Source organism: Thalassophryne amazonica, chromosome 18 (genome assembly GCF_902500255.1).
Source record: "Thalassophryne amazonica chromosome 18, fThaAma1.1, whole genome shotgun sequence".
NCBI classification, from domain to species: Eukaryota; Metazoa; Chordata; class Actinopteri; order Batrachoidiformes; family Batrachoididae; genus Thalassophryne; species Thalassophryne amazonica.
In genome coordinates, this window is record NC_047120.1 from 52,252,727 (window position 1) to 52,266,607 (window position 13,881).

The 13,881-nt window shown below is 39.8% G+C and overlaps 1 protein-coding gene across 1 annotated transcript; it reads left to right on the forward strand.

Annotated features, from left to right (window-relative positions):
* Window positions 1–394: 394 nt before the first annotated feature.
* LOC117530593 (testisin-like) lies at window positions 395–12,840 on the forward strand. Its single transcript, XM_034193481.1, has 4 exons — window positions 395–462; window positions 2,307–2,434; window positions 5,603–5,754; window positions 12,099–12,840. The coding sequence occupies exons 1-4, from the start codon at window positions 395–397 to the stop codon at window positions 12,456–12,458; spliced, it is 708 nt and encodes a 235-aa protein (XP_034049372.1). The 3' UTR covers window positions 12,459–12,840.
* The last annotated feature ends 1,041 nt before the right edge of the window (window positions 12,841–13,881 follow it).

Consider the following 13,881-nt stretch of genomic DNA (forward strand, 5'->3'; position numbering starts at 1 on the left):
AGAAAATAAACTGAAACAAATTGAAATTGAGAACTGAACCTGGAAGATGTCCGGCCAGAACAACAATGTAAAATGATAACAGTATGGTACATGCTTAAAAATTTGGCATCATTAGGAAGAATTTTATTATTTAAGATAAGAGGTAGACTGCTGTGGTTAGAGGTCCGGATGGAACCGGACGCTTACAAGGTCAAACACTGGGAGCAAGAACCAGAACAGGTTGTGAACAAAAAGAGATTTATTTACAACATAAATAACTTAAAGTACTGTGCTGAGCTGGAAAAAGCCTGCTAAGCTGAGACTGGGCCCACATATTAGTGGTGGAAGTTCGTGAGCCACTGAACACACAGGGCCAGACTTGGGAGTCTGAGAACAAACTGGAGTCCTGGAGTATATGGAGCTGAAACTGGAGCCAGGTGGGATGCAGAGAGCTGAGGAACTAGGAGGACAGAGGAGGCCCAGGTGAGTGACTGCACTTGTAACACTGGAAGCTGGTGCTGCACCCTCTTCTGATGCAGTTCCAATTAAGCAGGACTTGACTTTCGAGATGACTTAGAAAGTTCTAGCTCTTCTGCATCAGACCTCATACAGTTCTTGAAAATTAGTTCTTAGAAACAGTTCGTAGTCATGCACAGTCACAAACAGGAGCAGCATGAGAATGGGATCTCACAGGACATGCAAGAACTTAACGAACATGGGAGAGCTGTGCGCTTCAGAGGCAGAGACCAAATGAGTTCCAAAGTGACGTTGTGCAGAGAGCAGCATGGGAGCCACGCAGGAAGTGTCTGGAAACAATAAAGGATCAACAGCTCTACTGCGGGAATTAGAGATGGCCAGGTTACCTAGAGATGAGCTACGGAAGCTTAGATGTCAGTGCGCATTGAAGCGGCAGGAATGACAAGATGGAGAATCTGGCATGGTCAAGGACATGGATTCATCATGGAAAGCTCATGGAAGAGCCAAATCCAGCTGGTCAGGGTCACGGAACAAAGGCTCTGGCCAAGACTGAGCTCAGAGCCGGGGTTTAAGTAGCCGGCTTCTGATCAAGCGCTCATGCGAGTCAGCTGTGAGGAGAAGATGAGCTGCAGGTGTTCCTTGGCTCTGCAGTGCGCCACCTGGAGAGAAAACAGACAAACTACCACAAGAGGTTCAAATGGGAAGAAGAGAGGCAGACAAAGGTAGACCATGACATAGACCAGGGGTGGCCAAGTTCGGTCCTCGAGAGCCACATTCCTGACCGCCTTAGTTGTCTCCCTGCTCCAGCACTACCTGAATCCACTGAAAGACTCGTTGGCGAGACTTTTAATGAGCCTTTCCATTGGATTCAGGTTGTGTTGGAGCAGGAGACAACTAAGAGTGTCAGGAATGTGGCTCTCGAGGACCGAACTTGGCCAACCCCTGACATAGACTCTGCTAACTCGCCATGCCACTCCTCACCAGTAGGTGGCAGTAGCACTTAATATCAGCTGCTATTTGCCAAAGTACCAAAAAAAAAAAAAAAAAAAAACGTTTTGGCACCATCCCAGCCACATGTAATCTGTCTTTAATTCTTGTTTTACTTTTCATTCTGTTTTGGTGTTCACCCTCATATAATGTGATGTTTTTCTTTTCATGTGGACTGAGATCAATGTTTTGAAACAGGGTGTCTAAAAGGTTTCAAAGGGCTTTGAAGCGTGGTTTGAGTCAGCCAATGTAGTACCACAGAGACGTTTTGGCTTCATCCACAGCAACGTACTGTCTAGTCTTGAATTTCTGTTTTACGTTCCCATTCTGTTGTACAAAGTGAAAAGTATGTTATACTTTATTAAAGATGTTGCTGGTTGAACATCTGACTGAAAATCACTAACAGTCATTGCTACATATATTTGGTTACATTCTCTCAGAATGTGGAGTGGCACCTCTGAGCTCAAGAATTGTGGGTGGTGTAAATGCATCAGCTGGATCATGGCCCTGGCAGGTCAGCCTTCAGATTATTTCCGGCAGTCAAACCTATCACATCTGTGGAGGGACTCTGATCAGCAGCCAGTGGGTGCTCACTGCAGCTCACTGCCGTGTAATGTAAGAAGAACTGATCTTTACAATCACAAACCTGACAAATATACGTACTTACTGTAATTTCCACTCATTGCATGATTTCACTTATTTGTGTCTATTTTATGTGCAGATCAAACACCAGTTGGTGGATTGTTGTCATGGGCCAAGTGAATCTGGCTACCCCAAGTGATCATACGCAGATCCACCTCATCTCCAAGTTCATTATTCATCCTTCATACACCACAGTAATCACTGGCAATGACATTGCCCTGATTCAACTCAGGGGCCCAGATCAACTTCACCAATTACGTCAGACCGATCTGCCTGGCAAGTAACTCCAGCCTGTTCTACACCAACACCACGTGCTGGTCCACAGGATGGGGCCAAATCAGCAGCAGTGGTTAGTGTTTACTCAGTCTTTATTTATACAATGAATGTTTCACATACAACATACATACATGCAAAATCACAGTCAATCTCCTCAGAGGCAGATCAAGAGTATCAGGATGCCCATTCAGTTAAAGCAGTTAGAGACCAAAAGATATGTCAGAACCATTAACCTGGTGTCAGTTCTGTCAGTCAAAGTGAGTCTGTGACAGGAGAGAATTTTGTTCTTATGAATAACTGTTAATGCTGAGCCCTGTGATAAACTGGCGTCCTGTCCAGGGTGTACCCCGCCTATGCCCTATGACTGCTGGGATAGCTCCAGTGAGCAGGTATTGAAAATGGATGGATGATGTTAATGCTGATATATTACTGAGAAGAGGCTGCCAAAATCTCATTTAAACCTTGCGATGTATAACATATTTTTTAACTGTGTGCACAAAATGGAACCAATAATAATAATAACATATTTATGAAGGTGGCACGGTGGCTTAGTGGTTAACAATGTTGTCCCACAGCAAGTAGGTAATGGGATGACTCTCAGCCTGGTCATTCCTGCTTTTTGCATGTTCTTGTGTTCATGTTAGTTCTCTCTGGGTGCTCTGGCTTCATCCTACTTCCACAAACATGCAGGTTAGATGAACTGGAAACTTTAAATTGACCATAGAGGTGGATGTGTTTGTTTGTCTATTTGTGGCCCTGCGACAGATGAGCATCCTTTCCAGGGTGCATCCCCGCCTCTCGCCCTCTGACTGCTGGGATAGGCTCCAGCTCCCCCATGACCCTCAAATGGAGTAACTGGATATAGAAAAAGAATGAATATTTAGGTGACAATTTCCACCAAATATACAAAATGCCCCTTTGAACTGTAACTTGATTATGATTCCTCACTTCTAAGTACTTTTCTATAAAGGCATCCTCTAATTCAGACCTGGGCATTGTACGACCCTCGGGCCTCATCAGGCCCTTTGGCTGTGTCTGACTGCCCCACATGAGATGATTTAGAAATTGCAAATTATATGTGATTATGTTTACACATCATGCATGAAATAAAACAGTGTTGCTTTTATTTTTAAGGTGTCCTTTACTCTCAGTTTTCCGTACTTTCAGAGTTCTCAAGTCTCACTCGTGCTTTAAACCGGTCCTGTCAGGTCTCACGCACTCGGCATGAGACTCAACATGTTGTCAGGCTGGATGCAAGATATAATATTTGCATCATCCCTGGAACACAACATCCGTGAGACACATGCACCGCATTCAAAAATCACTTTATTGTTTTTCTCCTGGTTGCCATCAGCAAGTCATTTGTGTCTGTTCCTCTGCAGGACGAGGAGGGGGGCAGGGGGTCAGCCTGCTGTATGTTTGAGTGTAAATAAAAGCCACATAGAGAGGACACCAGCACGCAAAATCTAGGAACCACGTATTGAACCACATTTGAGTTTAAAAACTGCATGTTTAAGACGACATGCCGCGCAACTAGTCAAAACATAAATTATAAACGTACTGCAAAGTAAATGCATCCGACATGAATAACAATTAAACTTTTAATGGAAAGAAAAGCCTACATTTACACTCTGTCTCATGGTGTTAAAGTGTCTGATGCAGCTCTGCTGTTCAGATTAAAGCTACTGTGTGTAGATTTGTGAAAATGGCAGCAAATAAAAGCTTGCAAAAAAGTCAAGAAAAAAGGTTTTTATTTAGCCTAGTAGATTTTCATTTGTTATTGAATTAAGTAAAAGCTCTAGAAAATCTGTCTCCTTAAAATGTGTTTAAATAATGTGTATGTCAAAGCCTTTCTATAATGGCTGCATTAGAAAAGAGCAGCAATGGTTAGTGAGTGAAATATAATCTTGTTCCTCAGGAGAACAATTTGTTGTTTTCTTAGTTCTCTCCAGCTTGTTTTTCTTAAATCCTAGGATGCAATTGCAAAAGGGTTTCCTTAAAAAGGTAGACTAGTGTGTTGCTCGTGGGGATCCACAGACTCTAGATTGGGCAATGATTATAAAATAGGTAACTCACATTTTTCAACGGTGGTAATAAATTGTGCAAAGGTTCTATAATGAGTTGGAATGGCCTGTGAGTCCACAATGTTTTTAGATCCTTACACCTTAGACCTCAGCAGTTTTTAGAAGAACTCAACAGTTTTTTTGATGTAATGTTAATTTACTGTCTTAATATATTTATAAATTATTTAAGTACTTGTTATTATGTACACTCTAATTATGATTATTGTATTTTATATAATGGCTGAGTGGATCCTTGTCATTTGATTGGTGCGTTGTATGTCACAATGACCTCAATTATTTCATTCCATTTGTGTTGCATTGCATTTAAAGTGCAAATTTAGTTTCCATACGTTTGGTACCAATTGCACTCTGCACATGCGAGCACGTGTCCTACAAAATGATTGTTTTGACCTACAAAAACACAATAAATCATTAACACAAACAACACTGTTAAACCAACATGAACTACAACAGGAACATTTAAAACCTCAAAACCCCAAACTCCCATGGTGCATTGCAGCACAACAGCCATCGTTTACTGGTTAGCTAAAATTGCTAATTTCTCCAAAAATATTTGTCCTATTAACTTTCCATTTCCCTTCCGTTTGGGTTTCAGCTGTAACAATCGCTATGGTTTATACGCAACATTGTTTAAAATGGGTGAAAAAAACTTGGACCCACCCTGGAATATATTCTAATGAAATTTAGGGAAGGCAACCATACACCACATGATTACCTCTGTGAGGAATCTGCTCAAGTTGTTTCTGGACATCACAGCCAGCCAATATACAGGTACTGGTGAGTGCTGTACACAGAAATCTGAAGTTTTACCAGTGAAAACTGGTGAGTGTCAGACATGAGTTCTGGCTCCCACCCTGTCCAGTTCTACCATTTTGATAGAAAACAATGTTTTTTCTGCACAGCTGAGGGAATTCTCGAGCTTCATTTCAAGTCAAGATGCCATCAACATCATTTTTTATTTTTTTTGCTATAATAAAACAAATGAAAAAGAAACATTTAAATTTTAAACCAATTTATAATAATTTGAAAAGAATTGATTATATGATTCTTGTATGTATCATATATGTTTATAAAAAAGCAAATTGCCACTGTCTGTTAAATGAGAATGTGATTTATCCATGGTAAAATGATAAATTTTGAATATTTCTCTCCCACAGAGCCACTGCCATCACCTTTTCCACTGCAGGAGGTTCAGGTTCCTGTGATTGGAAATAATCAGTGCAACTGCAGCTTTCACCCCATAATACATGTCAACCTCCCTGAAGACGTAATATGTGCAGGACAAACAGGGGGTGAAGGAGCATGTTTCGTGAGTATAACCCACTAGTTTAATTTATGTGTCAATCCGCTTTCATTACTGATATGATGCAATATGAAAGGGGAAAAAAGTTTTTTTTTCTTACACTTGAAGTTAAAACCTTTTGGTCTGCTGTTCTGTACTTTTCAAATATAAAGTTATTGAGAATTATTTAAGCTATCAATCAGCTGTTCATTCATTTACTGTCTTCTTGCTTTTTTCCAGTTAAGAGTCCGGTGGGTGGGTGTTGGGTTTCTGCAGCGTATCTCTGCGGGTCACTGCATGAGAGGAGGCAGGGTACAGCTCAGACAGGATGCCAGTCCATCATACGACAGACACATAGACAAACACATGCAGTGGTGGGCACAAGTAACCTAAAAGTTAGCTTTGATAACAGTTAACCCGCTAACTGAAAAAGTAACTTTTAGAAAGCTAAACCAATAAACCCCGAAAAAATTTAGCAGAAGTTATAGATAAAAGCTAAACTGATAACTTTCAGTACTGACACAACAACAACAACAACAACAAGAAAGCACCTCTATATCAGATCAGCTTTCTGTCAGCAAAAGAGACCTGGTGATCAGAGCAAAAGAAAGTAAAACACAAAAAATACAAAATCCAGGAAAAACAATTTCTCTTCACACCATACAGACTTGCTGGCATATCACCCAAGTCATTCACAGGCATACAGTTTTGACTTATGGTTAAATTTTAAACAAACCAATAACGGACAAGTTATTTAAATTAACATCATGTCTGTGTTTTATAAAGTGAAAATATCAGCTATATGTTATAGTTTTAAAGCAATGCACTAATTTTGAATTGTTTTAGCATTTAGGACACACGCCACAGTGCATTATGGGTAAATTAAGGTGTGGTTGGCTGCACACACAACTTACTGAAATGTGTGGTGGGTTTTGCAATAAAACTACATTTGTAAATTTGTCATTTTTTTCATTGTAAAGAAAAAGGCAATTTTGAAACTGAAAATTCTGTTGTTAGGTGGGTTTCAGCACTATTAGCCAATATTTGGTGGGTGGCAACACTGTTCATACTGCCATGAACACTGCTATCTACTGGCCAGTACATGGCAGTAGCCAGTGGCAGTGGCCATTGGCTAAAAGGGTGGACAATGGAGAAAGAACATAAGTTTGTTACAGGATGATCAATTTGCCATAAAACCTGGGGAAGATATAAGAATATTTTAGGAAATAAATAAAGGAACAACAGAGAGATTATCCACGGTGTGGGCACTCTTAAAGCATTCATCATGGAAGAACACTGGAAATGAACCTGCACAGTGCTAACCACAAACCACCTTACCGATCAACTATGAAGAAAAATTTTTAGTCTTCAGGAATCACATGAATGTTTTTTCTGGTCAAAAATTGACTTGGTACATGTCGCTGCACACATTGATTTATTTATTCATGGCTCCAAAATAAAGACTTATGTTAGGTTTTTGTGACATTTCTGGCTTTCAACAAACAGTGGACTTGCTTCATGCTTGATTACGTGTGTGCACAGTGCTCTAAATCATTCACTTGTATGCTAAACAGCAAAAAACTTCATTGGACCATTTAACATTCTTCACAAAACAAGCAAATATATAACAGTACTTCATTAAATATACGTGATGTTTATAGGGACTGATTTTGTTTCTGTCATTTTGGCGGTGGTAAGCCGTCAATTGCTGTCCATCGCCTGTTACTGAGAAGGCTGGAAATATGTAATGCTTCTTCTAAACAACCGATACATTGTCTAAAAACATACTGGAGGCTACAGCTAACCGATAGCTTCTCAATTTTGATTCGCAGCTGAGAACATGCCAATTTTGAGTTTAAACATCGGCAAAGTTTCTACTAGAATGAAAAGTGAACACAAACTTAAACACAGCCAATAAGCCAGCACTTATGACTTTGTTCCCACTGCTATAAGAAAGCATCATTTTCCTTTACAACATACACTGGTCCAGCCATGGGCAGAGGTCTTGAAATCGAAAGCAGGTTTGACTTATGGTTTTGATTTATAAATCAAATTAATCTGGATGAATAACTACATTAATGTCAACTCTTAAAATGTACAAAGTGATATATAACACATATCTGTTAATTTAAAATAATGCACTAATTCTGAAGATTTGAACATTAACACACAGATTTCCAAAGGGATTATGGGTAAACTTTGCCTCTGCTCATGCTGATTGGTTGACTAATTCATTCTATGTAAAAAGCAACACAAGTGAATCAATGTAATGTGTGTTCATGTTTACAAATAAATGTGCTTTGTAAAATATGTCATTTTTTTCATTTACATAAACAAAACAAAACAAAAAAACAAATAAGGCATTTGTAAAGTTGAAAAGTCTGTTAAATTGTAATGGAGGATTTTCAAGATCCCGCTAAACAGCGCCTAAGCGCATGCGTGATGATATCACAACTCTGTCCAGTTAGGGAGACGCAGTTTCTTTCAATAACAAGAACTGTAAAACTTTTTCGTGTGTGGTGGAGTTGTGTGGCGATAGGAATGTCTTTTGAATACTTGAATAATGATGTCAGTTGCACAAAGAAATCAAATAATAGTGAAAACCTGTTCACTGCACCCAGAATGTTGGTATTTTAGTCATTGAACTTTGAGGTGCGGTGTCATAATAATGCATCAATCAGTCGCTCAGTGAGGCATCATAACAACGGATCTGTTAAGCCTGGTTCACACGGCAAGATAATTAGGCTGATATCGGACCCGTCTTCCCCTTCTGACAATCTTAAGGACGCTACGGCAATCATGATGACACTAAAGATAATCTTATGAGATATTCCTGCTGTATGCGGTGTGTTCAGAGCACTCTGATCTGCTCGGAAGGACGTCAGGAGCGCTCCGATCGCAAATCGGGGATATTCAACATGTTGGATTGTCTTGGCCTGATATTGCAGCATGTGCGGTGTCCTCCAACCACAAACGAGCATGCAGCCTGCTGAATGTGACATGCAGCCAATCAGAAAGCGAGGTGATCGATGTACGGAGCGAAATCTAAAATCAAAAGGCTTACCAGAAAGTTGGTGGTCACGCTGTCTCCACTCCTTTAAAGAACGCCTTTTCTTTTTGTAACATTTTTTTTTCCACTGTTGTAAATAATCCACAAAACTATCTCCGTTTGTTTACTCTGAAGTCAGGTTTAATCTCGAGAGATTTTGCGAGATTTCCTGTCTGACCTGGGAAATGTTTGTGTGTGGTGTGTGTTGTTTTTACTGTGGCTGCACACCACACACTGTACAACCAAAACTGTCAGCTCTATAATTTTTTTTTTTTTTTTTTATCTCCACGCGTGGTCTCTCAGGTTTTGGAAACCTATAGATAATTTTAAAATCCTGTGGTCGACAACACTGTGATATAACAGGTTGCCAGTAGATGGTAGTGTTCTATGCATTTTGACGCCAGTTATATCACACGGCCTGAATCACAATTTAACAGACTTTTCGGCTTTACAAATGCTTTTTTATACAAATGAAAAAATGACATATTTTACAAAGCACATTTATTTGTAAACACCAACACACACATTACATTGATTCACTTGTGTTGGCTTTTACATAGCCTGAATTAGTCAACCAATCAGTATGAACGGAGGCTAAGTTTACACATAATCCCTTTGGGCATCTGTGTTTTAATGTTCAAATCTTCAGAATTAGTGCATTATTTTAAAATTAACAGCTATGTGTCATACATCCACTTTGTACATTTTAAGAGTTTACTTTAATGTAGTTATTCTATCTGGAATAATATGATTTATAAATCAAAACCATAAGTCAAACCTGCTTCCCATTTCAAGACCTCTGCCTCATGGCGGGACCCACTGTATGGTGTTAAGGAGTAATGACTTTTCGGGGTTTTTTGTATCAGTCTGACAGACAGGTCTTTTCTGCTGGGGCAAAGTTGAGCTACCTCACTGCTGCAAAATACATAGCATACAGGAGCAAAAATGATTATAAATGTTTTTCAATGTTATGTAAAAAAAAAACATTAGTGGTCTAAAACCTATTGGAAGATAATTGTTCTGATGATGGTTTTAAAATGTTTCTGAAAAGCTAATCCGCTAACAAAAAACATTAGGTTTGATAATTATCGGTTATCGGATTAGCTGAACAGTGCCCACCACTGGTTTTGGTACTATGGGGGGAGGGAACAAGGGGGGAGGGGGTGTTGGTACTAGTTCTGCTGTGATTGATTGTTTCTGAAAAGCAAGATTTGATTGACAGCCCTCCACTGACACAGAAGTCTGCTAAAAGAAGGAGACGCCGTTGTCTACTTCCGGGAGGTTGTGGCCTAATTGTATGCATGTGATTTAAGAGGTTTTACTTTAACATCTGATGGTTAATAATGACATTATCCCTTTGATTAGTTTGGGTGTTGAGTGTGACTCAAATGTGGAAATGATCGTAGCACAGAAACTTCAGAGATCTGTCACTGAGATAGATGATGACTGGAGTGCAGTCATCATCTATCTAATGAGGAGATAATCGGTTAACGCCGTTGTATCCATTTGAGCAGACTTCCATATCAGAGAGGAGGGCTGTCAATCAATACTTGATATTCAGAAACAACCAATCACCCAAGTTTCAAGCGATAGAGTGGTAATCCACTGTGTGCAAGCAGAAATCCACTTTGAGAGGGTGGGGGTGCGCTGGTCACATACAGGGGCGTAGGTTTGCATATGGACCATAGGGACAAGTCACAACCAATATTTTGGGATGGCAAAATAGTCCCTACCAATATTTAGAATTTTTTTTATATAACAAAATCATTCACTATTTTTTTTGCGAACTCGATACTATAATTTTAGTCGTCACATTTTGTGTTTTCGATGTGCCAGAGTGACAGGGTTACCATGTTGCAATTTCATTAGCTCACGTTCTTCTCACATGGACGTAAACAAAGCGCATCTCGTGGCAGGCAGTGCTTCATTTGTAAAGTGGGAGGTCCCAGAGCGCAGAGGATGGGTGGCTCCGGTGCAGTGTTGCCAGATGTACGATAATTATCGTATTTGTACGATAGTTTTGCCCTCTGTACGATGTACGATCAATAAATGTACGATCAATAATGGGAAAAAATCCAATATGTACGATAATTTCAGTTGGTTGCCCAAACACGCATCTCTCTCTGACACCCAAGAATCATTTTGCAGGTGTTGCACTCAGGCGGCATCAAATGCTGGCTTTGGGCGACCGGGACAGTCATTTGAAAGCCCGCCCCCTCTCCATACAAAGTAATGAGTTCCCATCCAATCTTACCGTGACAGGAAGATTCCCCAACCAACATCTTTTCCACCGAACGCACTTTACCGTAATATATGCAACATATAGCATACTGTTGGAAAGCACGGGTTCTTGGCTTGCTGTCAGTGTTGAATTTTTTCAGCGTGAGGGCTTACATGAGAACTTACGGTAATGAGAATCAGCGGCGCACTAGTGTGAAACTTCCGTGTTTTTCCTCTGCGTTATGACATCACAGGCTTATGTTTACCGTAATACACCATATATATCATTGTAAAGCCCTTTTTTTTGTTGGCAAATTAGGTTGCCAGATACCTACAACTGCATTATTGATGAAGAGAATAGATTATACATCTTGGTTGCAAAAACTTTTTTTTTTTGTTAGCTCCACAAGTATTTTTTTTGTTGTCTTGTTCTCTCAGGTGTAGGCCTATAGAATAGATTCGTGATTTTGGGTGCAATTTTGTTATTTAAGCTATTTGTTTGTCTGCCTACACACTTAATAATGTAAATAAAGTGTTAAATTATTCAGCATTATGTCGTCATATGTTATGTATTATGCTGTACTTGTGCGTCTAATGGTATGAGTGGGTTAGGGGGTGGTGGTGGTGGGCAGGGGGGCGGGGGGTGGTATTGTCCCTACCAAAGCTGAGACCAAACCTACGCCCTTGGTCACATATATTCCTATTTGCTCGCACAGCACTTTTGATCTCACTTGAGGAACAGTTTCCTCTGAGCGCAGTTAATATCTACACGTGTGAAATAAAATAATACGACCAAATGCATGTTTTACATGAGAGCGGTTTTGGCACCGATCTGACGCCACAGCTGAGTCCTGATCTTCCAGCATGTAATGATGTGAAGGTGACAGTCTTACTGAGGATCCTACGTCATAATGGCATGAAGATCCTATGTTTCTGTTTTGAGTTTGCATGTTTTCTCTGCTCTGAAGTGTTTTTTTTTTGTGTGTGTGTGTGTTTCATCAAATAAAGGAGGAAATAAAATGAAATTTTAAAATAAACAAACAATGCAAGGAATAGTATTTACAATCTACAACTTGTTTTTTTTTTCTATGTCCTGTTGCAGGGGGACTCAGGTGGCTCTCTGCAATGTAAACAAGGCTCGGTGTGGATCCAGGCAGGCATCACCAGTTTTGTGGTACCTTGTGGTTTGGGTTTCCCTGATGGCTATGCCAGAATATCTCAATTTCAGTCTTGGATCACAGATCAAATCGGAGGAGCGAATGTAACCTTCAAGACATTCACTTCCAGTGGTACAGATCCAGACAGCAGCTTTGTGTGTTCTACAGCAAGACCTGTAATGACGGGAACCCCAACAACTGTGGGAACCACTACATCAGCAGCCACAACAGCGCCTCCAATAGGCCTGTTTGTAATGATCACATCACTGATGTTCCTGCCCTACATTTACCATTGTTGGAAATAATGTACGTCTAATTTCCAACATAAACAACTTGGTTCACATTACTCCTCTGTCTAATGTGCTGGGTTTTTTTTTTTTTCCATTTTGCTTTGTTTTCTTTTGGTTTATGAGTCAAAATCTGTTTAGGAGAAGTCAAATTCTGACAACTGACAACAACGTCTATTGAAGCTCTGACTGCTCTGGTGCAGACTGCAGTGGGAGCTTTAAACGTCGCACTGCAGTCAGCTGACCACCAGTAAGATTAAAAAATAATAATTACATAATTAGCGCACTGTCAGATCACAGTAATATTTATGTTAAAGGTTTTTGTGTGTGTGTGACAGTTCAACAATCAAAGGGTTATGGATGCACTGAAATGATTATTCACATCCAAAGTATAGTGTGACTTGTATATTCATGAGGTGTTGTGTAGTGTTGAATGTGGGTGGGTGAAGGGTGGGATATGAGGCAAAGTAGTGTGTGATTTATAAACATTGTTTTACTTGTAGGTGTTTGTCTGAAAGGTTTTACATGTCTTTTTTGGAAACCATTTTCCTTTTTGTTTGGGCAGATACTTGTTTTGTGTGAATCCTATGTAACATGAGAAGGTACATGTATATTTGATGTGTGTTATTAAAGGTACACACAAAGCGCATTGTTATGTGTAAATGATGCCACTCACATTTTTTCCTACAATCTGGTTTCAATTCACCATCTCCACCTGGGTTGCCAATTTTCTCCAAAATATTCATATACATGGATTTGAGTTTTAGTACAGATACACACATTGTGCTGTCAGGTTTTTTCCTATACATCACCAGGTTTGTGTGGGAAGTGGTGTATGCTTCTTTCAGGTCCTGCTTTGTGCATCCAGAAAGCATTAACAATGCTGGACTTTTCCCACATTTTTTTTTTTTTTTTACATTACAGCCTTATTCAAAAATGGATGAAATTCTTTTTTTTTTCCCCTCAATTTTCTGCACACAATACCCCATAATGAAAATATGAAAAATAATGTTTTTTTTGAGATTTTTGCAAATTTATTAACAATAAAAAAACTAAGAAACTAGTGTGTGTGTGTGTGTGTGTGTGTGTGTATAGTATGTAAGCATGTGCTGGTGGTATGCTGCACCGCATACATGGAATCACCTTGGAGCCATCCAGGCAGACAACCTGCTCATTCCAACATTTCCAGTTGTTTACTGCAGCCAGGTGAAACGCTGTTGTCCCCTTGGCAACTTTCAGATTGATTCTGGGGTGTCCTCAACACTAAATCATTGCACAGAGAAACGGCTCCATCTATTTCTGTGTATTTCATTCACTCACATCACTCCCACACAAGCACCACATGCCATGTTTTGTTATCACCGTGGAACCGTCCATTCTCTGGATGTGAAGAATCCATTTTTTCTCCAAATTTCCACAAGTGGAAGCAGGGAAAATGTTC